The following is a 25,839-nucleotide window of genomic DNA, read 5'->3' on the forward strand; positions in this document are numbered from 1 at the left end:
GCAGTCAATTTGCACCATCTTCTAGTTGGTAGGCAGGGGTGGACTCACATTAATGAGATCACTCCAGAATCAAACGCGGCACAATAAATGGATTTTGTAACATGACCTCCATAACATTTACCACACAATTATGTGGCTCTATGTGCCTAATGGCTGCTGGTTTATTTCCCCCATATGTTGGAAATCCCACTGCACAATTCCATTTTGTTAGGGATGCAAGTTGGAATTAAGCCATGTTTGGGCCATGTAGCGCCATGTGCGCCCAAGTTGTGCATTTTCTTAAATCAAGTTGTTGGTTAAGATGACCCCTTTTTCCCCAACATGTCCTTTAAATTCTTCCATTTGAGCCTGCAATTTGCATGTACTTGGTCGCAAAGTCATTCACTGCTAGTAATTTTAATTGCTGTTGGTTACGTCTGCAACGAGTGGACATTGGCAATACAAGGACATCGCGGAAGCTACTGACACTTCAGAGAATACCTCATTAGATGGCGTGGGCATAGGCTAGGCAGAAAGAATAATAATGGAGGCTGGTATTTGAAAAATCACTGCCTGCCGATGGAATAAATCTGGGTTCCTGGAGGAGGGGGTAGGTGTTTGTGGTTTTTATGTGTGGCAGCTTAAGAGGGTTTCCACATTGCACTGGGGAGAGGGAACTGAAGGTAATTTTCAACGTGGTGGGGAATTGAAACCACAGATGGGCACTCTAGTGGAACTAGAACTGAGGACTTGGGGGTGTGTGGGGGTGGAAGAAGTTTTGTATTGGTGGCTCTTTCCACATTCCCTTTCTTTGGGTAGTGGATGGACGGTGAGGTTTGAGAGGAGGGATGTGCGTGGGGCACGATCCTGATTGTATTTGTTGGGTTTTTGTAATGCACCAGCTGGAGGAGGTGCAGGAGCTGTGTTAGCTGGAGTGGTTCTGGAAGGAACGAGTGGTCTTTTATGGTTATTGCGTCCATTCCCTGGGGAGTTTTGACTAGGGTTGGACACTGAATATACTCTGGTAAATCCCTTCGACCCTCCAGCCGCCTCATCGCTATTGTTTGCTGACATGTATGTGGGTTATGGTAGTCTCATCTCCCTGAAGTACGCGCATTTGCAATGTACACCTTTTCACGTGAACCTATTCCATTTTATTTGTTTTAAAACACTTTATCTGAATGCATTTAAGGTAAGCATGGGCAATAGCACACATTGATATGCAAAGCGTTGCGACAGAGACCTGGGGGCGCTTCCAAGATGTCATGTTTTATTTGGATCATGTACTGAGCTCTCGGTTTGGAAATTTCCATTGATTTTGTGTTTTTCTTTGCAGCCGTCCATACCAGCAGTGCCAAGCTACAAGGCCTCGATGTCCATCCCAGACTGGCTCCAGGCGGTGCAGAACTACATGAAGCTCTTGCAGTATCCTTTCTTAAGGCTCAGTTGGTCCACCTTATCCGCACATGCACACACTGCTGCCACTGGGGGGGGGGGGGGGGGTAACATGTCGCAACCCAGGGCGGGCATTTTCTATGGGCACCACCGGCTTGGTTGGCTGCAAAAACCCTGAAGCTAGTCACTTTACTGGAAAATTGCAAAGCTAGTGTGCTCTGCTCCAATTGTTGCTGGTATTTGTGGTAAAGTGGAAAACTCGGGTGGTTCTGATAACGATTTGGTCTATGCCACCCACATACCCTGCCAGTTTAGCATTGTCTCACGAATTCACGCAGTGTTGCTGCGCATGCATCATTTTGCCACCTGCCCATTGTAACTGCACAATCGCCAACTATTTATCTTTGTTTTAAATACTATTTTAATTATTATTTAATGCCACAATCTGTCTTTTTTTTTTTTTGTTTTGTTTGGCAAGAGCAGACTTGGACAGGCCTTTAGGGCTATGGGCAATGCCGAACCAAAAACCCAAAATGCTAGTGTGTGCCAACTTTTGGGGACCATTTGGGCCAGTTTAAGTTGCTTTACCATGCAGCTACTAGTTTGGCCAGTGTTACTAAATAAGTTACTAAGTTACTAAATATTGTTAAAAATGCACCATCTATCACATTTTAGCAAAAAAACTCCCCCTTGGGTACTATTCAAACAGTCTGTCGCCAAAGGAATGAATTTCCATTTGCAACTGTGGGACGCTTTTTGATTGATGCTCCAGTCCGACTTTGGGCAAGACCCTTTCTCAAGTTTGCTGTTCAGGTCTTAACTGATTTGGCCCTCGTTTTGGAAAGTGAAACCATCTGGTAAGAAGGCGGGGCCAAGAATTCCCATGCTTGTTGATAAATGTGTTTACTCCGCATTAAAATTTCCACGTATTCGGACAGCTGAGGTGTGAAGACTTTCCCAACGGTTTCCTTCTGCACCCGCACAGGCCGCGGCAGCTGTCAGCCAGGCATTCCCGCTGCTGCAGAGTTGCCAACTGGCTCCTTTTCATCGAGGTCCTGTTTATCCAGTTGCAGCCAGCAACGCTCTGCTTGCTGGGAAATGTAGACCCTTACTGCCGCGTAGTGTGAAAGCCAGGACTGGATGCGATGGTATGGGGGGGAGTGGGCAGTGTAGGTTAGGGATTAAGGTTGCATATGTGACTAGTAAATCGCCCATCACGGTGCCTGAGAGGTCTTTAAAGAACAGCTCTCCGATGCCATTACTTTCAAGCTGTACCTGTAGTATTTGCCAATTCATAAATGCAGATATGTCAACCTTCACCTACTGCCTTCTGTGGAAAATAAATGACGGGGTTCTGCGTGAATGATTAGAAGGGGTATCTTAAACGGGATGCCCTGAAAACCCATCGTACAGGTCAGGGCTCTGCAACTTTTTCTTCTCTAGATATTTTGGACTACAACTACCATCCTCCCTAGCTACCATAGTCCATAGTGAGGTACCGAGGCAGTCGCAGTCCAAAGCATCTAAAGAAACCGTTCACAAACCCTGGATGTAGGGGAAGGTGGACGCCTGTACCAGCAGCGTCTTTCTCTGCCAGGATAAAACACATTGGGTTTGAGCCACTCCTACATTCCAACCAAAACGGTTCAGGAAAATTCAAAAGCCAAGACTTCATTTTAAAAATAAAACCAATGTTTCCATAATGTTTTCTTTAATGGTTTAGTAATCTTTTACTCAGTTATCGGCTCCTCTAGCTGGACGCCAGTAAACATCTGTCACTTTGAAAAATCCATACAGTACTTCAGTTTAAAATCCTGGAATAAAAATCTACAGCAATGACCTGTTTGGCCACATTGGACATAGAGTCGATATTTCTGACTCTGTGCCCATCTTCGAAATGATCATTAAAAACAAATAGAGGTTGTGGGACAGCCAGAAATGTAGAAAAATTATATAGCAAAAGAAGGTACAGCGAATACTCACACCAGAGTTTTCCTTTGCATAAACCTTGCAGTTATGTGTCTAAATTGTGTGCATTTGTGTTAAAGCGTTTTATTTTATACTATGTTTAATCTTGCTTCCTACCATGGAATTTGTTGGTTCATGGCAGAATATTCCATCAATTGAATGTTTGTCGACTTTGTCATAGAGAAGTGAAGAGACTTGCCATTACATATTGACTGCCTGCCCGGCTTTAGAAATTATCAGAAAGGTGGTTATCGCTATGTTACAAAAATTGAGAACATTGCTTACAATCAATTTTGGTCAACCTTATTTGGGGCTGAATCAATTATGGTTGGGGCTGCTTCTGCCACATGAAAAGAAGCCTTAAAGAGATTCTGTTGAATAGTCTATTCAGTTTTAGCGATCTTATTGAGGGTTTACACTGTTAGAATTGAGGATCCATGTATTTTAATATAGCAAATTACTATGTTTCTCTTTTAAAGTCTATTACAATGTTATTAATGAAACTAACAATTCTATTCTTTTGTATGTGCTTAAGGTTTGCATTAACTAGATGCACAATATCCTGAAGCCTTTTTTAAGACATTGAACACTACTTGTCAGAGCTTCCTATTGCACAACTTTAGGTGTAGTATGTCGTTGGAGAAATTGCAGAGACCATACGAGCAGGGAGGCATAAAGTGCCAGACTTTGAGTGGTACTTTGTGGCGTGTCAATTAGTTTATCACGTACTGACTGTCAGATGAACAGACCAAGAGACTGGGTTACTACAACCGGCATGCACCCCATTATTTTTGAAAAAGATGGTTTGGACCACAGTACCACGTGATGCATGCCCCCTCTGTTGCTGAAGCTAGGCATGACGGTGTGGCAAAGGGCCTGCCGCTTTCCGGGCAAAGAAACGCCCTACTCAAACCAGATCCCACTGGTTATGCTAAAAAGAGTAGATGCACAGCTTAGGCTGAACGTTAGGAAATACTGGGAGACTAGAGGGGTGGCGCCATTGGGAGATTTACGGAAAGAGGGACGACCGAAGACCTTTAGTGAAGTAGTTTCATAATCGGGAGTACAGGACGGGCAACACAATTTATGCCTCGCTTCTCCATAGTTTAAAAGCGAAATGCCATCTTTTCCCATTGTGTCCCTCCTTTTTAGTATTCAAAATGGAAAGTTTAAGGCTTTTTCTCTTTTCTTTTTCTTTTGCTCTTTTTTTTTTTTTCTTGTTTTATTTCTGCATGTTAATAAGTTGATTATGATGTAAATAATATTTCTGTTTCTTATTGCTATGTCTTCCATTATTTATATGAAATAAGTTGTGTACAAAACCAATTCTGGTTGTATCACAATAAATAAAAAAAGTATAAAAGCGAAATGGCCAGGATCAGAGGGAGTATTGGTAGAAGATGAAACAAAAGAAACACTCTGATATTGAGGGGGACACGCAGTATCAAGACTGAGATACTGACGGCGAGACCGGATAGCAATGTAATACAGACTCGGCAACGCTGGGAAGTAGATTTGCAAGAGCAGCTGTTGGATGCAGCTTGGAGTAGAACCATGGGGTACCATAAGAAAGTGTCCAGAAATGCAAAACTATAGCTGATGCTACTGTCACCCACAGAGCATATTTAACTCCAAAGAAAATTGCAAAATTTTAACGCAACGGAGCAAGCTTTTCCGAAATGTGGTCTCATTAAGGCAGACCTGATGCATATGTTCTGGGCCTGTGCAGAAATAGGCCAATTTTGGGAGGAAGTGGACAGGACCCTGACTAAGGCTGACTTGTCCGACGGAGTCTCCCCCAAAGCGTGCTTGTTAGGAATTTTTCTGAGACCAAAGCAGGCTAGACATGCTAGTAAATTTGGCGTACATCCAGGCGAAGCGCAGGATAATATTGGCGTGGAAACCATGTCATGGCCCAGTGATGAGCATGTGGTTAAGGGCACTGGCAGAAACTGCTCTGTGGTAAGAAGCATCCTGTCGGGCCAAGAGGAGCTAAGCATGGATTTAGTGGCCTGGAAACTTTTGATACAGGAACTGACTCCCCCTACACGTGGTGACACCCAAATTCAGATACATGCACCATCAATCTGCGGGACAAATGGTGTACAGTTCAAGCAACTTAATACATACCATAGGGGGACATAGCAAGTGGAATAGGCTAAGGGGTGAGAGGGGAGGAGGGTGGGGAGTTTTGAACAGACGAACAATATGATGTTTCATTGAAAGTGATTCACAAAGTCTGTGATATTTTGTTGGAAAAATTAATAAAAATGTTTTTTCAACAAAAAAAAACTAGATGCACAATGTGTCTCGGGGGATGATAACTTTCTGTAAGGCGAAAATCTGTATTAGTCATTCTGTCAGTTGCGTTAGAGTCGCTGACTGACGTTGCTAGCATAGAGCCAAATTTGGAAAATAAGTAATATTGAACTAAATCCATTACTGTGAGTAATCTAGAACAGACTAATGTCTGCACCTGGAGTTTGTAGACTGGAGTGCGGTTGGTTGCTGCATCAACTTTGTTATTCTGCAAATTGAGATTGAATTTTGGTGCTCGGGGTGATTGTTGTGCATAAATTTCGGCTGCGGGCACCACTAGTTCCCAGGACTAATGTTAGCAATACCAAGGTGTTGTATAGCCAGCATTTATTCTCTTCTTTTGAAGCGGTATGGGTGTGTATGATGTGCAACCTATACAAATAAAGTACTAACCCACTTGCGTACGGCTCAGCTCTACACAGCGGAGGTGTCTGTCAGGCCGGAGTCTGGATGAATGGTGCTTTGAATGCTTATTGGCTGTAGAGCCTTGGGTTTTGGAGGTTTCTACGAAATGGTGCACTGAGCTTGGTGCTGTACCTCAATTGCAGAGAGGCGGGTAGTGCATGCAATGACCGGCTCAGAGCAGAGCCAGACTCGTGCATTGGGGTCCCTGTGCAGAAATGCAACACCCCATCAGTTGTGGTATTGCTAGACCAGCCTACATGCTGCTGGCGTTACCGAGATGTTGGAGGTGCTTGCAGGAGAGGAGTGATGCTGGAGTTGTCCTCTGTATAGAACCGTATCATTGAATAAGAAATATTACCTTCTAAAAGTCTGTGCTACATATTTTGTCTCTTTAATCGTGCCATTTTACAATAGCTTACGTGTTCCGCTGCGTCTCTTCGCTCTTAATTGTTATCTTTAACAAAAATTTAGATACAATCATACAGGAACTCAGTTTTTTGAAATTCGAAAAACAAGGCACCTCAGCGGGTAAGTGAGTTTTAAAAAATATTTAATGTTTGCCCATTTGTTTACCTCCCTCTTTTGGGTAAAAGTTTGTGGTTTTTGACTGGGTCTTCATCTCCTTTAACCTGTGCATTGGGATGTGTGCTGCGTAAACACGAATGCGATTGCTGTTGGGGTCCGGAAAGAACATTAAAGTGCTTGGGAACCAAGTGTTGCGGTCTGATGCATAGGCCACCTCTGATGCTCTGAGTGGTGCTTCTTCGCCACTGGGGGGGTTACTTGTGCTTGGAGGGGGGTGGTTGGTGTCTGCCACGCTTTACCTGGATTGTGTGGATTTCCACCAGCACTGATGATCCGAGCAGGGTGTTTTTTTGGCAGTCACAGTATCTGCCCCTCTGCTAAACTCTCCCCCACTGCATCTAAAATGGCAGCCACAGTGCCTGCTTCCTCAAAGATGCAAAGCTTGGCCAACAAAGGAAATGGACCTTGTCCCAGCACGTGTACAAGTGCTTTGTTGGGTTAATATGTAGTTGCCAACTCACCAGGGTCACACTCCTAATTTGGTATAACATTATAACAATAACTTAGAAATATTCTTGGCTGGCAAAAGAAATGGCTGCTAATGCGGGTACCAACTCCTTTCCTGTTAGTGCTCAACATGTTTCTCCATAGAAAATTGCTCCCCTCGGTTTAACCCTAGGCAATGAGGATCATCCAAGGAAGAAAAAGCTAGGTCTCCACCTCGCCCCAATATGTTTACACCATTAAAGTAATATAAATTCTATGCAAAGAAGGATTTCTGTTTTTCTATGCCATGCTACTCCTTTGTAGCCAGAAATGCAGGGTCTTTTCGACCTGTCTGATAAGGTACCCTTTCCTGGAGCCCCCCCCTGGTTCCCTCTCCCTGTGCCCCCCCAACCCCCCCCACCCCCAGTTCCCTCTCCCGGTTTTCCTGGTTCGCATTTGCTTCCCCCCCCCCCTCCCCCCCAAATTATGGATCCATCTGTTAGTGTTGTCTGGCTAATTGGTTGGGATGGGGGAAAATGCAGCTTTGGTGGCTTGACCCTGCCATTTTGACAAATACACCTTTTAATAAAAACTAACCGTAATAAGGGCTATGTCTTGACAACAAATATAAAACCTTTTGTGTGTCTCTGGTTAAAATAAAATGTTTCTTCATGTTGCATTCATGATCACCAGAGTGAGTCCAGAACATATAAGTGGCGAAGAGCAATTTTTGTTGAACCAAGCTACAGAGTTTAGCTATTTCTTGCAGGGAGATTCATTCTTCACTGCTTTTGATAGTGGTGCACAGTGCCAATGTGTCAAGCGAGACGCCGACGATGTGCCCGTGGCTTGTGCTGGGCATTCGTATTGACATTCCCAGGATCTTGAATAAATCAATCTGGATGGAGAGTCGCCTTCTAAAACTTAACTCTGTAATCGAAGAGGCTCAGGAATGGGGGCATTTACTCTACCAGTAGTTTAAGGTTTTCTTCCTATAAATCACTTCTAATGCTAACTGGGTGGTGATTGCGTTAAATGATAAGGGGTGATGTAGAAACCCAGATATGTAGACCCCAATTCCTGGGGGCTATTTAGATGTGGTAGAAAATTGAAGCCGTAAGGTAGAGCTTCAGAATCAAAGATGGGTGGAATAGGCAATTTGAGGGCTGTGGGGGAGTTGAAGGGAGAATGTGGGTAATTGGCATTGAAAGTGGAGTCTGGCCTCCCTTGAATTTGAGAGGGAGAGAAGGAATGGTTAAGGGGTTGAGGAGGATGAACAAGCTAGCAGCTAATGCAATAGTGAAGATTGCAGAGAAAACAAACCACAAGATGGTCGTATTCCTTGTAGAGGTGAACAGCTGATCGAAGTAAAGGGGTAGGCTCGGGCCTGGCAGAGTAGAGGGAAGGGCGACCTTCAGTAAGAAGCTTGACCCTTTGCCAAGCCTCCCCTTGCTACGCTGCCTAGGTGACCCAGCCTTGTCAGTTTTCTAGGGCATGAGGCTAAAGTGTCCTTGGCCTGAAGCCCAATCGGTAGTGGTGGAGGCAGTGCCGGGCAGCCGGTCCAGACCCAGTGTTTACTGCAGTGGAATGGCGGCCATAATTGGGAGTTGGGGGTGGGGGTTTGGGGTCAGGGGGCTGGATGTCCAAGTCCGGAATGATGATGATGTCCCCAGCCAAGTCCACTATTCCCCTCGAGCTGGGGAACAGGGAGCAGGACTCTGAGGGTGCAAGGGGCGCAAAGAATGCTTTTCTCAAGGACCAGCAGACTGCAGAATTGTCAGGGCACCATACACTGCAACATTTAACAGCTGTGAGGGACGAGCATGATTGGTATAATTCTAGGTCGCATCCAAGAAAGGGTTGAGTTGTCTGAGGGTTGCAGATCAATGAGGATCCTCATTAGAGGGTGCAGAAGCTCCTGCGGGATAGGTCTCTAGCTCCTACGTGCAGCACAGGAGTATGGTGTGTGATGGTCTAGGGGATCGTGTACTTGGAGCCTAGCAGGAGAAAGCTAATCACTGGTTGTTTTTTCCTTTTTGATCTCCGTTCTTTACATATTGTGCTAATTTTGCCTCTTGAGAATGAGTTTGTACATTGGATGGGGAGCGGCCTTGGTTATGTCGTTCTGTAGGCCATGCTTGCATGCCAACATGTCCCACTCAGTTTGCGGAGGTGAGCATTCAATCCTGTGTTTTACATTACATTGGGGTGCCTTTCAGTACTGGCATTTCCCCAAATTTAAATCCCGGCTGTAAGTCCCAGTATTCCAAGGAAAACACGACTTGCATCTCGTGAATGAAATGAGACATTTTGGGCGTGCATGGCTAAACAGACAGGAGTTAGCCGAAGAATAGATGCTTAGACCCAAGCCAGACCTGGTGTCCTACCTTGGGAGATCATGGGCAGATAATTTTATCCCACCTAACTGGGAGGAGGTTTAAGCTAGTATTTGAACCCAGTCTGTTCTGTAGACACCTGAGCATATACCATGCAAGCTAGAGCTGAGAAGATAATGTATGGATTGAAAGCACTCAGATCTGTCTGTTTTTGGAGTACTGGAGGTGTGCACATAGACCACCCTGACCAATCTAGAAGTCCTTCTTTTAAGCAAAAGGAGTAAGCTGTTCGATTTCTTTTCAGGTTCCAGAATGGAAAGTTGGGTCATCTCCTTGGGTTGTAGATGCCAGTGACTTGAAACTAGAGTAAGGCTCAAACCGGCCAATCAGGCCGCACCACGCCTGGCTCACCTGGCTCTAGTACACCAAGCATGCTTGATTGGAAGTGCGCACCAGCTTCTTAGATTTTGAATGTAGTGTTGCGTGTTGCATTCTCACTCAGATTGCTTTTAATTTCATAAACGTATAATCTTGAAAATAATTGATATGCTTGTTCTGTTCTTAATGGTTCTGATGTTAATTGCCCTCCTCACAGCCGAGAATTTTGGATTCCTTGCAACTACGATTCTATCCCAGCAAGTATTTTGGATATTTACGTCACACATGATCCTTGCATCCCCCCCCATCCCCTCCCAAATTGTGAATCTGTAGCTGTTAAACTTTACACTGTCTCTATTTCATGGACCTTCTATCATGACCAGAGTCTATGGCCTGGTTTTGAAGGTGTTGCTGGTGCTCGCTTTCTTAGTTCCTGATGCTGGTTTACAGTACCCACTGCTGTCCTCTCCTACAATTAACTTGTTCTGAGCTGCAATGAGGGGTGAGGCAGGTTTTCCATAAGGAATGTGTCCTATCTACGATTTTGCAAGTTGTAGATTTTGGATTTTGCCAACCCCACATCCCTAATCGAGAGACTGGAATAATCAAGACTCTACAGCACCTCAATGGATGAAATCCTGACTGAGATGAGAAACCACCTGGCTGCCCCCCTTTCGCCTCACAGCATATCCTGTGGGGTACATCAGAACTCGGCTCTCGCCTGTAATTTACAACATATACCTGGCCCCACTCCTAGGACTCCACATAAAGCATAGACACTGCTGCTAAAATGATGTAGATGATTCTATGTACGTATTCAAAATGACCACCATATAGGGCACCAACCAACCCCTCATCACCTGCCTCTCAGAAATTAATGATCGCCCCTCGCAGCCAGCTATACCTTGACAACCAGAAGTGGTAACTGGACAGGAAAGCGCAAATGTGGTAAAGAATCTTGGTATTGGCACAAGTCCACGCAGTAGTGAAGAAATGCTTCCTCCACCTAGACCATGCACTTTCTTCCCTTCCCCCAAAGTGCGCTCTCCATCCTTTCCCTGTTCCTGTACAGGTTGGACTTTGCCAACGTTATGTAACCTGCCATGCCAGGCTGCATCACCAAGAAGCTCCGACGGCCACAACACTGCAGCAGGACTTCTTCTCAGACTTAACAGGAGAGGACGCATCGCTCCAGACCTTTCCACTAGCTACCAGTCAAGTAAAGGATTAACTTGAAATCACTTTTCATCTCCCTCTGTGCCAAATCATTGCCAGGGCATAGAGGCCCTGCATAGCAATACTTCCACTTACAAACCAAATAGTACATTGAGGTCCAGCACTGGTGCACTCCTTGAGACCCTGCGCGATACTTGCACAAGATGTAGAGGGTCTGCTTGATCGAACAATGTCATAAAGCTTTGGAACTATCCTCTGGGGAATTCTTTTAACACTCCAGCCCAGCACCAATGCATCAGACTGGAAATCCCAAACCATGAACTTGAACCCTTGCTCAGCAACTTCATCTCCTAGAGACCAAGCCCGTCAGGAGCATGCCAGCCACAGGCACAACTAGATGCAAGACCAGGGACTCCTCCCATAGGATTCAAAGTATTTTGAACTGCTGCCTTCCCCACTCAGTTTCATGCCAAAACCCTTGATTGGTGCATCACATGGGCCTCCCTATATGCTGCTGCAACCCCAGCATGAGAGTCCCCTCTGAACATAAGGACCTATATGCTCTCGATGCAGACCACATGGAAACGAACCCACACACAGTACCCGGACACTTGCAAACAGGGTTAGCCATCCTCCATTTCAGATCCACCAGAACACCTGGAAGCCATGATGATGGCAGCGGCGCACAATCCGAATCCCAGTAACTTAAGTGATTGGTCGGCGCAAGGCCGGCTCAGCCTGCCCCTTAATGCAGATCTAATGGTATGTTCCAGTTTAGACACCCGGACATACGTTGGGCAACTAGTCTGTGAGCATAATCTGGCACCACAGGGAGTGCAATGCTGGCTGAAGTTCCGAAAGACGCCCGGCTACAGTGCACTTCCCATGAGACGCGCACTGGGATTGCTGCCCATGAAGCGTATTGCAGTGGGCGACTCCGGCATGCCCTTCCACACGTGGCAGGCCCTTCCCCAAGCACATTGTTCAGTGGGCACACGTCTTCAGTAGAGCTGAATGCCAGCTGTGATAGCCGGCGTGTGTTCAAAGGTCGCACGAGTCTGGCAGCTGTGGCCTCGGCCCCCACCTGGCAATGAAATGTTGGGGGGGGGGGGGCTCTCTGGAATGCCGGGTGTATGCCCGCTGGAAATGGAAGGATGCGTCATTATTGCTGTGTTTTTTCTTTTAGGTTGATGGAGACAGCGAGAGAGATGACGAGGGAATCTCTACCCATCAAATGCCTTGAAGCTGTGATCCTGGGCATGTATCCTTTCTAAATCTGCTCATCCGTTACCTTCCTCCAGTCCCAAGACTGTGCCTCCATGGTGGAAAGCGCTGTGCAGCAATGCTTGGCGCTTTACCCACATCTCTCCTCTGTCCGAGGTTCACAGCAAATGTTCCCAGCACAAAACGCAGCACTGTACAGAAGGCATTTCTAGTTGTGTTTGGCACTGCTCCAGATAAGATTTGGAGGTTCAGGTATTGTACAACATATTTTTCAAAGTTGGGAGTGAACATTTTTTTAGGGAGTAATAATGTAAGTCCAATTCCCAATGTGAGTATTTTATAAGTGGGTAAAAATCAGGTTTAAGTACAAAACGGAAATTTTTTTGTCAGAGTTCATCTTTTTTTTTTGGTGTTGCACGTTATTCATGTACATTAAATGATGCATGTTTACTTCTTCTGGTCAGGAAGTAATAGTTTATTCCTGTTGTCTGTTCCCTATATTTAGGGAGTAAAAGTGGCTGATCCACCCCTTATAGGTAGGGCTGTATTGGAGAATACACACGTGCATGGCTTTAATGCAAAAGTTTTCCCAGATTGTGGGTGCCTACTTTCATATTGGGTGTGAACCCCTTATCTCCTGGCATTACATGCCCCTCAATGTCTATTCACTTGCACCAATTAGATAGTGGTGGCTCCTGCAACTTCATTCCTGGCTCTGTTTGGCCACCATGGAAAGTGAAGGGCTCAGTACGGGCCCACCTTCCTCAATCATGGTGGCCATATTTGCACAGTATTTTCATTCAATGAATGGCACATCGTGTTAATGGTGTTGTTAGCCTGTTCCACGGGTTATACAGTGGGGTCTGGTCCCGGTGTACTTGTTAAATGCCCTTGCTTCACTCGTGCCATTAACTCAGTTGCCGGCCGTCAAGAGGGCACCGGGCCGATACCCCTGGTATGGCCTGGCATATTGTTCTGATGCACTAGAGGGTGGACTATTGCCTACCATCCTCCTGTACAGTTTTGTTCATTCCCCGCTAGGTGCCATACATTAGTTGGGGCCATAAAGAGCCAACATAGAGACCATTTACAGGCATGCTCGCACACCCCAATTCTGGGAGGTAGCCTATGCAGTGTCTCGCTTCATTTGCCATGTCTGCACAATGTTGTAGAGGAGGCCTTTTGTGCGTACAGGCTTAAAGCTGCAATGGCTTTGCGCAAGCAGTGAGGGCTATATGTAGATCATCAGGTGAGGGCTGTGTGCACTGGCACTGAAGGCTGAGCGTGCAGACCAATGATGGCTGTGTGCATAGATGTGTGCAGCATGTTTGAGGACTATATGCAGAGCATTTTGTACTGGCTGTCATGACTGTGCAGAGCAGTACATGTTGATGTGTGCAGGGCTGCTACTTTTATAGTTGGTTAATAAGGGTCACTCTCTGAACGCAGTTACTTTTGTGGTGCCACAAGGGGGCAGGGTGGGGGGGGGGGGTGGGCACTGATCTTCAGACTTTTTATTTTCAGACCAGGTAAGTGCCAAAAGTGGGGGAGGAGAAAAGTAGATAGTACATGCAGGTACAATACATAAATGATGCAGGAAAAATAATGGCTCGGTCATATTTTCACTTTTTGCAGGTTACCTAACAACGACCGATTTTCTTATTTATTTTTTTCGCCCGATTTTAGGCAGCCCATAAAAAGCAAAAACATGATATAGCTTTGCCCCCCCCACCCTCTCGGTCAGGATGAGCTAGAAATAGGGGGTTGGGGGGTTTACCCCCACGATCCTCCCTCCCCACACATCAATTCCGCTCACCCTAAAAACGCGCGCGCGCACTTACTGTTTCTCCCCCGACAGCGCTTCCATGTCCTGGTGAGCCTGTCCTCCCCTGCGTGGTCACATACCGGTCTTTCTATGTCAACTTTTTTTTTTTTTTTAAATATGGTCTTTTTACCTAATACTAAAATAATAGCGGGGGGGGACAACCACAGAGCAGCTCAGAAGTGCAGAGAGAGCAAGTGTGCGGTTACAGAATGATCCTCCAGAAGCAGTCGCACAGAAAGAAGAGGAAAGTGGGTACGCGCAGGCTTACTGGAGAGCCCGCCGGAGGCGCAAATAGGGAGAGTGCAAAACCACCACAGGAGTAGACGTCCGAGGCCAAGCACAAGGAGGGGACTCCAAATGGAAGAACTGAGATTCAGCCCAGTGGGGAGAGTTGCTTGGTTCTAAGGAGAGGGCTTTCCTCATGGATAGTGTTCCTTGAGAAGGAACATGGTAGAGCAGTCTTTAGTCTTTTTGGCGGGCTGCATCTGGGGGAGTGAGTCTGAGCAATCTGGTGGCTGGAAATGCAGTTGGAATCTGCCAGTGACACCCGGGATCTCTATCACTGAGAACCTCCCCTGGGTGTATGTTTCTCGTGGCTTTCCCTCCCCGCCCGCCTTTGAATTCTGCCCCGCCACCCCCATGCTTGGTTGGCACGTGGCCCTCTTCTCCTTTTTGCCCTCACTCCCTTGACTTCTGTGATGACACGGACATAGAAAAGGGACTGATTTCCTTTTTTTACTGTGGCAGGCATCTTGTTTGTTCCAAATGAAATCGGGTACAGGGGGGCCCATTTTCCACAAGGGGGGGGGGTGGGACCTTCAAAACTGTGTGCCCTGAAGGAAACGCCAATAGGTGAGTAATCACCCCTGCTTTCAGGGGAAAACATGAGCCTGTAACCGCCCTGGATTCATTTGGGCATACCTTCTGCTCCGGCAATTGCCATGTTCGAGCAGTTATGTATCTTGTCCAATGGGTGCACCCTTGATCAGCTTTGTGCTGGAACGGAAAAGTCAGGAATCCCCTTAGTCACCTCCTTCTCAAAGATTTTGGTCCCCTAGAAGTCTTGCTCCAGACTATTCCTGAATTAACCTTGCGGACCCCCTGTTGACCTCCTGAAGTCTGCCCTGAACCAACTGTGTCCACTGGAACCTCTCTAGCCTGTCTTGCTAGGAGGGCCACCTGGTCTCTGCCAGCCGTCTGTGTTGCCACTCCATTCTGCCCCCTGTAGCTTCGTCATCTTCCCTAGATGGTACTGGGTCTATTTTTCTCCACCCTCCTCTCCTTTACTCTAGATAAGCCTACACCAATCGTCGCAATGCCTCTCCCCATTCCAGTAGCCACCTCCTACTCCAACCTCTCCCTGTTCTCCTTCAAACCCCCAAGTGTCTCCTCCGGGTCTCCCACAATACACCTAGCTCCCCAACCTCCCTCAAACGCCTTTCTCAACTCCTCCAACAGCCCACATTGCCAAACCGATCCCTGCTTCATAAACGGTGGACTCTACTCCTCTTGAGTGGTGCTTAGGTGTACAAGTTTTACCTGAGCTAGGTGGGATTGGCTGGTTTGTAATTGGCTAATGTTTAGAACTGGTTTGGGTTTGTGGGAGGATTTCATCCACCCGCAAACCCCTCCCCCTTTTTCTTTTTTTCTTATTCCAGGAAGCTTGCTTGGCGTGTGTCTACGAAGTCCAAAAGCCACCTGCTGTGTTGTAAAGTTGTCTGGTACATTTATAACCTTGTTTCAGCAGTGGAAAATTAACTCTCACTAAGTTCACCGAACAGGGAGAAGGTACTTAGTGAGAGTTTATCCTTATTTGATAATCCACACAGTGCTGCCGCATTCTGCGCAAGAATGACTCCTAATGGTAAATGTTTCCTTCAGTGATGTGGGTGGGAAACGTGTATTTCCCCGCTGACTTGGACCTTTAGCGTGTGTGTGTGTGTAGGCAAATGTCTCTCAAGGGGTAAAGGTATCTTTGTGGGACCTTAACGCTCCCCTTTTTCACGTTGTCCTTGGGTCTCTGTAGGGGATTGTGGTTGTAAATGTTACTTTAAAGTAGTTATGGGGGTCTATAGAAGTGGTGGGGGTTCGAGTGCTCCAGTGTCTGCCCCAAAGTTTTATTGAGGAGCCTAGTTGGGGTGGTCTGGGGAAGGCAATATGCGTGCTCCAGCATCCACTAGTTTGGGGTGGCCTCAGCCCCTTACACCAGCCCACTCTTAGTCTCCAAGGTTAGTCAGGGGCCTTCCATACACCTGCCAGGTAGACGGCTAAGACTGAGCTCTCAAGTTTCCCGTGGCCATAGGTGAGAAGCCCACCCAGTCATGCTTTGGCTTGGAATTCTGGCAAATGTAGTCTTCCTAAATTTCTAATGTGAAAGTAAAAACTAAAAGCCCACAATTTTAAAGGGGGACAAAACGGGACTGGAACATCTTCTCGTGCATTGCCACGAGAAACTTGAGCGGTCTCCCAAGAGGGTCATGGCGGATGCTTGGGGCCCATTTACTAACATGGCTCGGCCAGTTCCTGCTTTGCCACAGGACGCATGTGTACTCTGCATTCCCAGGTTTGTATCTTCCTGAGCCCTTTTATCCTTCCCCGCAAATGCAAAGTCCGTTTTGGGGTAATAATCCGATTCTGGCATGAAGCACGATCTGAAAGTAAAGTAATAGCATGTGTTCTCCAGCCTTTGACTTTCTGGCAGCAGGACCGCGTAATGCCAGGACCCGCCACTGGTGTCGCTGCCGTATTGCATCACTGGTCAGTGACGCCTTTCTGGGACGCACGTTTCATTAAACGAGGGCCAGCCTGATGTTTGTGGGTGTTGTTCCGGGGTGTAGAAGTACGCCAGGAGACTGTTTATGGGTCTACGTTGTTGCAGTCCCACTGGGGTCTGCAACCTGCGTGTCGCCAGATGTGCTGGGCTAGGACTCCCATGAGCCTTCACCAGTGGGGCGGATGGAGTACTATTCCAAATCTTGAGAGACCCCTGCGACTATCGTGGCAGTGAAGATTCCAGTTTGACTAAAAGCAGCGGCACCTCTTCCAAAGAGACTCTGCTGCCCGAGACGGCAGAATCTGTGTCTGCTTTTTACTGCCATTAGTTTCCATGCAGCCACAGGTGGCCCCTCCTGTAAAAGATGCACCTTCGTGTTCATGAATTCCTACACCTGTAACATGCAGTGGGGGCAATCGTTGACCTATAACCGTAGGTTCAAGGTTGGAGGACATATCGAGTAGCCTGTTCTGGTCAACATTCACAGAGAACGATAGTGGCAGTCCCTTGTTAATTATTTAGCCGTGGCAGGTGGCTGTTTTTCCTCCTCTTCACTGTAAAGACTGTTCTTGGTGGATGCTGACAACGTCTGTTTTTGGGTCCTAGACATGAGAGGAAATGGATATGGTACCATTGTTGTGTGAAGTAATTGATTCTGACTCCTAGAATAGTCCACTTAATCGCCACTCTCCTGGTATACCGTCTTGGTGTGATCTCAGCACGGTCCCTTTGTCTTGTCACTGAGCCCTCCAGCTTCACGTTACAGCCTTTCATCCCATGCTCGAAGACTGATCTCGCTCTGCTCCAGTTTCACGGTGGAAGTCATATGATGCCCGGGTAACGCAGCTGCCAGTCTATGAACTCTTCCCCCCCCCCCCCCTGCTGCCTAGCGAGCACACCCCCGCCCTCCCAGAACCTATCGCAGCTCGGGGCTACTATTTGATTTTGTAATGGAGTAGCCGATTCACTCTCTGACGTGTCCCCGCCTCTTGCAGGTTTTGTCAAGTGATGCATAGGTAAGTTGAACACCACGCGTTGTTACAGCCGTAGTACCTTTGCAACTAAAGTTGTTTTCTTTTTACACCAGTGTGTGTTGAGGTTTTGGCCAAAGGAAATACATGTGTTCGCTTTCTGGTACCTCTGCAATTCCTATTATCACCTCTGATCTTCCTACAATTCATACCCAGTTCTAAGTTTATCTTCAAGGCTCTTCAAAATAAAACCTACCGTTTTACAATGGTGAAATATGCTGACGTGTATGTCATCTGATTGTATTGACTAATACCCCAATTGTTTTGTAATGTGAGTTTTGAACATATTTTGGCATTACTTGTACACCGAGAGCAAATAAAAATGCGCACGTGCTACTTCTGATAGAATTGAGCACATTTTGGAAAACATTTTTAAGAGCGTATTAAGGCTTTGCAGTTGGCCTTTTAATCCTGTTGGTAAATTATCTGCTTTGAAAAATGTGTTTATCATCGAATGATTTCCACGTGGGTGAAAAATGGCACAATTGCACCTTGAAGTTTTCAGCCCCAAAAATCCTTTGTAGAATAGCCTCGTGCTCTAATAAACGTGATCATCCAAGTCTAACACTACCAACCTAGCACAGCTCTATCTCGCTCGATCTCCCTCCCTGGGGCTTATGAATGTCCTTGGATTTGCATAGCTCGCCATCTCTTGGTTGACTAGAATATATTCCATATTCTTTTGGAATTTCAAAATAGGGAGTCGACAAGGGCGTTCCTGTCGCACCGTTCCTATCCTACGTGTACAGGTCCTTCCCGCATCGACATCCTCACTTGTATTTTTTGGGGGGGAGGGGTCACTTTACAATGGAGACGAAAGCTTCAACACAAGATCGCCTTTTTCGGTGCCGTGTTTTTGGCAATCCACATCCAGAAGAAGCTACTGCATCTGCTACAAGGCGTAGAGTGGGAAAAGTGGGGGGTGGCATTCTATACACTTTCTAGCTTACCCTTCCCTACATTAAGGGTGGGTCTATTCCCCAAGTTGCCAGTAAATTGTGCCCACAGTGTAATTCTAAATGTCCCTGGTGCAATAGCTGTCTCCTGCAGGACACCACCAAGGATCGCTGCAGAGTGTGCCTAAAATTTTAAACCGAAACACCCGGGGTTGGGGGGCGGCGGTGCTGTCAGAAGAGCAGGTTGGCAAATGCCATGCAGGCAGAATTTGAACAGGTCGATTCTGTCATACACGCGCCTGACTTGAGGTCTGGGTTTACGATGCTGAGGTCGGAGACTATCCACCCTACAGCCTACCAAAGAGGTTCCACTAGGCAAGGCCTCGCAGCCGATTCACCATCCTCCTTCAGAACGCGTTTTGTCAAAGAGCTGTCCAAGTCCCCTAGCGACGGTGAAGCTGCAAAGACGCACACAAACGCGTCCATCACAACAGGAGCAGCATTGGCTTTTTAAAGCCTATGTACTGAAGGAAGAGATATGCAAGACTGCAACATGAAGTTCACTCCTTTTTTTTCACATTGTGTAGACACAGAAAAGTGCTACATAAGCATCTGTTTTCTACTCTACCCCAGATACTGCTTGCTGTTCGCACCAGATACTGCTTGCTGTTCGCACCGGGAAGATGGATTAACCAATCAGACTGTCTTCCCCGGACACGATTCAGTAATTGCCTCCCGCACCGCGGCATGAAATGGAAAAGGGACTTGATCCCTTTTCAAATGGCAGTAGCCTTTTATTTAAAATAGTTTTGTTTTTCTTTTTGACACATTAAAATGGACCTAGCAGTGGCCCTTTTTCTTTTTTTTAATTATTTTTTTTCCTTAGGAGATGCGCTTGTGCACTCAGTGTTGAGCTCCTCTCCTCACAAAAAAAATCCATTCGCACCCCAGATGAACCCTTGGCTAGTAATGGCCCTCGCCGAAGTAATGTCTTTGCTTGGGCCTGCCGTGGCTCAGGCTGGAGGGCCGCTACTGTCCATGTCCGCCCTCCCACTGAGGTATGAAGGCCATAATCTTTGCAAAGCATGTGACTCTAAGTAGGTTCACCAGCCTTAGTCAAATATTACTTAACCAGTAATAGTTTTTCTTAGGCAAGTATCTGCTTAGCATCACATGCCCCGGCCCTACCTCCTTGCACGGAAGAAGTGGGACAGTATGAAACATCTCCTACACACTAGTTTGCATTCACAACATATAGACGTAATTTCAGAAGAATGATCTGAGGACGTTTATTTGAAGGATCATGGGTCCCTGTAAAGTTAGGAAAGGGATAGCGTGACAGGGGGGGAGAGGAGGAGGAGGAGGAGGAGGGGGAGTGGTGGGGTGTTTTTTTGTTTTTTTTGTATTTTCTTCTCTCCCTTCTCATTTCAGGTTTCTTGTACTACCCATTTTGTTTTCTTTTGTTTTTTTTGGGGCAATGTGTTCTGTTCACCATTGTAAAACTGGTGTTTGATTACCCTTGGGTGATGGTGAGGGTGTACTATAGATTAACACATTATGAATAGGAATGGCAATGAGTTCCTAGGCCTCCTTACTGCCCCACCAACTCTTCATCCACCCTCTTTCACCCTCCCCCAATGTGTTGAAGCCCTGCACGTCCCCACCAACTCTTCATCCACTCTTTCCCCCCTCTCAGTTTCCCCCCTGCCTAGAACCCCATCTTCCCTGGCACTCAGTCCACACTTAGACATTCGAAGGGGGGGCGGGGGTCTGCTGTTTCAACCTATCCAAAGAGCTGGAACATTGCTCCACCTGCAGGATCAGACTCATCTCTACGGTGTCTCTCGCCACACCAGGTCATAGACCGCTCCCCGGTGCAGCAGTGTGCTACCAGAAAAGCAACATCCTTGCAGCATAACCTGGGTAGGTGGTGTCTAAAGCCACACCAGGTCATAGACCGCTCCCCGGTGCAGCAGTGTGCTACCAGAAAAGCAACATCCTTGCAGCATAACCTGGGTAGGTGGTGTCTATAGCCACACCAGGTCATAGACCGCTCCCAGGTGCAGCAGTGTGCTACCAGAAAAGCAACATCCTTGCAGCATAACCTGGGTAGGTGGTGTCTATAGCCACACCAGGTCATAGACCGCTCCCAGGTGCAGCAGTGTGCTACCAGAAAAGCAACATCCTTGCAGCATAACCTGGGTAGGTGGTGTCTATAGCCACACCAGGTCATAGACTGCTCCCCGGTGCAGCAGTGTGCTACCAGAAAAGCAACATCCTTGCAGCATAACCTGGGTAGGTGGTGTCTATAGCCACACCAGGTCATAGACCGCTCCCCGGTGCAGCAGTGTGCTACCAGAAAAGCAACATCCATGCAGCATAACCTGGGTAGGTGGTGTCTATAGCCACACCAGGTCATAGACCGCTCCTTGGTGCGGCAGTGAACTACCAGAAAAGCAACATCCTTGCAGCATAAACTGGGTAGGTTAAGGTACAGCAAAGTTGGGTTTTTGTTGCTTTTCTGAATACTGGGAGCTTTGGTAGTGTGCAGTGCCACTGGTAAGTAAATCCACAAGTGGAGAGGGGAGGGGGGGGGGGGTCCATGGTGGAGAGGTAGAATAGGTATTTTGAAGAGCGCAGCATTAGGCTTCACCCCCAGAAAACGGAATCTGGGAGAATGGGTCCAGTTTTAAATTCAGAGAATATCCAGGGGAGGGGAGTGGCGGGGGAGGGGGAAGAGTCAGCGAGCCGTAACCAAAATCAAATACAATGATGCCATATTATTAATACTAGTGACAGACTGCTTTTTGTGGACAAAGTGGCAGTCGCTGTTACCACAAGCGCCTTGCCAGAAAGACTACAAAACCCAGACCAAACGACAAGAAGTGTGTTTTGCTCAGAGGGGTACGTTGGCTGACTAGGGACATTGTTTGAAATTGTGTTGCTTGACTGGTGCATGCACTGAACTGAGCCTGAATGTTTCTCTAGGCCACATTTTTCCGCTATATGCACAAGCCACTTTCCATGTGCGCTTCGGTGAGTGCCCCCCCACTTGTAGATTTACGTAAACTGCACACTACTAAGGCTCCATAGGGGTCTGATTAGCAAAATGTTCTCTTGTGCAAAAAATGGAACAAATGATTTTAGTACCAATTTTGCTGCTTATACAATTCGGCCTGAAGCAAACCGTTATAGCCCATATCCGTATTATCGAGAAATGTTTTCACTGGGGCAAAAGTGATGTCGTTTCATTTACTACATTTTATTTGTAACATACGTAATGCAGAAAACACATTTCTTTGTTCAGAAAACAGACAGCCTTTTTTGCCATAGTCAAACTTTTTGAGAGGAAACAGATTTGTGAACAACGTGTTTGCTCCAAATGATCTAAGCTTTTGCTCAATCTTTAGCAAAGGGCAGATGGTCGGAGCCAGTCAGCCCATATGAAACTGATGCCACTTATCCACTGACTGGTAGCACTCCAGTTGGTAATCACCTTTCCAATGTCCTCCTTTTTTTTTCTTTGGCAGCTATGTATTAGGACAGGCATTGCCCTGTGTTGCTGAACAGAGGGATCGCTTTCAGAGGGCAGTGTTCATCCCATTGCTGCTCCCGCTACAGAACTACACCACTCTATTGCTTTCCTTTTCGCTCCCATTGAAAGCTCTGAATGCGGTGGCCAGACAGAAGACGCTGGCCGGAAGCCTGTGACAGTCCTCACCAGGACGTGCCGAACTGGCAACAATTCGTTTTTGATTCTACCCCAGACCCAACGACTGATTTGGTTCAGTCGCTACACTAGTCTGCCCAGGGACTAACCAAACCACAGAGCTGGGGTGTTGCTAGGTCTGGAAAAGATCTGGGGCTACGCTATTGTCGGGAATGTTGGGTTCTGGTGTAGCTAGCCTTTTGGTTGTAGTCCCTCAACTTCTATGTGGGGTTACCACCAAAAGACCCGGGGCTATAGCCCCCTCAACCTCGCCCTAGCAGAGCCTCTGCCACACAGGTATGCCACACAGGTATGATTTCTTAGCTCACCACATAAGTGCCGACTTGAATGCACTGGGCCTTGCACCCAGAGATGGATTACTCATTCTGGGTGACCTGAGGGGATTGAAAGAACAGGCCATCCGGCCAGCCATGGCTGCCTGCTTAGTGTGCCAAGGGCGTGCCCACGCACGAACACTTGGCATATGAGGCTAGGCTAGATTGTTTATTGTTCAGCTCTACCGAAGTCTCATCTAGCCTGCCCCAGGTCAGTGTAACGGCAGGGCACGCACTTCGTGCAGGCGTGTTTGTACACATTGTCTTGGTCTGTGTGCAGATTATCAGGGAGAAAACTGGTAAAGAGGACACCAATAGGTGTAATTGGCACATGGTTAGACTGTTTCCTTAAATAGAATATCAGTAGGCAATGCCCTAGTCTTCGCAGAGCCGCTTTGTGACAACTTCACATTTTCTGTTGTCTTGGGCAGACTCGAGGTCTCCAATGCCAAGGAGAGTGGGTGGGCCACAGAGCAAAACCAGGATCTAGCAATGCATGGCACAAACACATTGAATAGTATGGCACATGTGTTCAAGGCAGGACAGTTACTCGCCCAATTGTCTGGAACTGTCTGAAGCCGAGTCCACTCGAGAACTTTGCCCAAAAATCAGTTTACAATGACACGAAACTGCAGCAGTACAGTACAAACAGAAGACCTTGGTTTTCATCAACTGCTCTTGAAAACATTGTATACAACAATATTGATACTCCCTCAGTCATCCAGGAGCTGGCGGCTAGTTATAGGGAGCAGGCTACTGGTCCCCTGGAATGTTATTCCGCGTCAACTGGTCGAAATCCGGAAATGCAAGCACAACAAAGCATAGTACTAAGCACATTTAACAAATTGAGTGGGACAGCAACTTTCTCACGTGTTTCCTACTAACTGCACTGCAAATCGAGAGACCTGCTCATATAGAAGGGAGCAACATGTGTTTCATTTCGTCTTTCAACGGCTCCTTAATCGATTTCTGCCACTTAATTTAAAATCTGCATCAATCGCATGTATGTTCATGTTCCTCACAAGAAGGTACAGTAACTCACCTGATATCAGGACTGCATTAAACACACACACACTGGAAGACACTTCTCCGGTGCCGTGCTATGAGCATGAGCGACTGACCGCGCCAAGGAACTGCCACCCAGCCTGCATGTGCAGATTTGTTCTGCCTGCCCTCGCAATAGCGGTCACCAGCCAGATGCAATCCAGGTAGAACAGCATGCTGGCAACACTCTGCCCCTGACACTGTAATGTGCAATGTAATCTGTTTGTGCAGGTAGCTATGTCTCTGAAAGTGAGGTCTTCTAATCAGACCGCCCTCTCCCCTTTGTATAATGCTGATCGGCATATAGTGCAAACCTGTAACACTGTGGAGCCTGTCTACTGACACCTCTCAGCAGCAGTCTCGTCGTTTGGAAAGTGGCATCTGCACTCCTGCGAACGGCTGATTGAACCAAAGGTCCAGCAGTCAGGGTCTGCTTTTAACTGTGAGCATCCTGATGCCATATTACACAATATAACTTAGTGGTCCCAGAATCTGGTGGTAGATGAAGCACTAAATATAAGCCATCTTTGGTTTTGACTTGATGGTCTTTGGGAATGTAAAATTATCCTGGCCAAAATCTACTGGTGCGATGTTATGGTCTGCTTGATGGTGGCTCACTGACTATCTGCATCAGTGACTGGGAACAGGGTTTCACCTAAACACCATATGGCCCCATCTACCCCTTTATCGATTACTCGGAAGATCAGAAATCACCTCAGGGGGTTAGCCGGGAACCACTGCTTCACTGCCCTGTCGGGGCAATGGAGCGCTCACATTGGGATGGTCATTGTAGGCTGTTTGGAGGAGAGTGTGGAGTAGTGTAGCCCAGTAGAGGACTTTCCGGCAAGAGTGGTTCCACCATACTGGGATTTCCTAGCCCTTCGTACCCTCGTAGGCCCCCTCGCCACGTCCTGCAGACAAAGCATTCCTAGACGGACATCAACAGGCATCAGACTCTGAGACAGCAGACCAGATTGGACCCCTTACAAAAGGCTAGAAGAGAAGCTAACTGCTGTAGCAGATATCCTATTTAAAATGGTGAGGACACCCCACCCCCACCCCCACTCTTTAGAGAAGACTGTACCCCCAATTGCTGATCCGTCTGGTTACGGATTCAAACCAGCATAAGCCATACTCTCACCTCTTGATGGAGACTCGACTTGTCTGTCGAGGCGCTACTGTGCCCGATGGAAGTGCAATACTTGCTGAAAGCAATCCTCACAACCAGTCTCGACATCGACTGACCCAAGCTCGACACTGACTCGAACGATGGGAAAGTGCCTAGAAGCCTGGAACGACACTGCTGAGCCCAATGAGTGGGCAACACAAGCATTTTAAGTGGTTCTATTCACCTGACCCGACTTAAAGGGCCGTGGTGACGAGGAAGACCCCACTGGCTACCTTTTTAAGACGCCTTCATTTGGCTGCTGAAGTTATTGTTCCGCACCCCTGTCTTTGGCGTGTTCTGTGTATTAGTGTTTTGTATTTTTAGTCTAAAGTATCCTGTATTGAGTGAACGTTGGCTGGACCTTCATTTTGCTACCACAGTACTACTGCTGTTTGGCCTGTTCTGTGCCTGCTCATATTCCACCTGAAGAGTATAGCCTGCCCTCGGCCCATGCCCCTCTGAAGGCGAAGGACATACCTGCCGTGCTGTGCTCGTTTCACCTTTAATTGGGATCTCTGCTGGTTTAGAAGTAGTGTGGGAGAGAGTAGACGTTTTATCCACTTCCTGTATTCCTGCAGAAGGTAGTACTTTCATCAGATTCCAGCATGAGCTGATGGCACGTTTGGGGTGGGCAAAGCGTGTCTCACTATCCACCCTCCTCCACGTGAAAAGCTTGCACCAGCCAGCTTCCGCTGCGGAGAAGGAGGGGCTGATGTGGTGGGGTGGGCAAAGCGTGTCTCACTATCCACCCTCCTCCACGTGAAAAGCTTGCACCAGCCAGCTTCCGCCTCGGAGAAGGAAGGGCTGATGTGGTGGGGTGGGCAAAGCGTGTCTCACTATCCACCCTCCTCCTCGTGAAAAGCTTGC

General features: G+C 47.2%; 1 protein-coding gene across 4 annotated transcripts in view; it reads left to right on the top strand.

Moving 5' to 3' along the window:
- Positions 1–25,839, top strand: part of VASH2 (vasohibin 2) — a 368,982-nt gene that overhangs the window by 183,496 nt on the left and 159,647 nt on the right. For all 4 annotated transcript variants that reach the window (XM_069608543.1, XM_069608542.1, XM_069608545.1 and 1 more), the window contains 3 exons: positions 1,316–1,404; positions 6,538–6,594; positions 12,154–12,228. In XM_069608543.1, the coding sequence (XP_069464644.1) occupies positions 1,316–1,404; positions 6,538–6,594; positions 12,154–12,228 (221 nt within the window). The remainder of the gene's footprint in view (positions 1–1,315; positions 1,405–6,537; positions 6,595–12,153; positions 12,229–25,839) is intronic.

Source organism: Ambystoma mexicanum, chromosome 4q (genome assembly GCF_040938575.1).
Source record: "Ambystoma mexicanum isolate Mex_15411 chromosome 4q, UKY_AmexF1_1, whole genome shotgun sequence".
Classification (NCBI taxonomy): Eukaryota; Metazoa; Chordata; class Amphibia; order Caudata; family Ambystomatidae; genus Ambystoma; species Ambystoma mexicanum.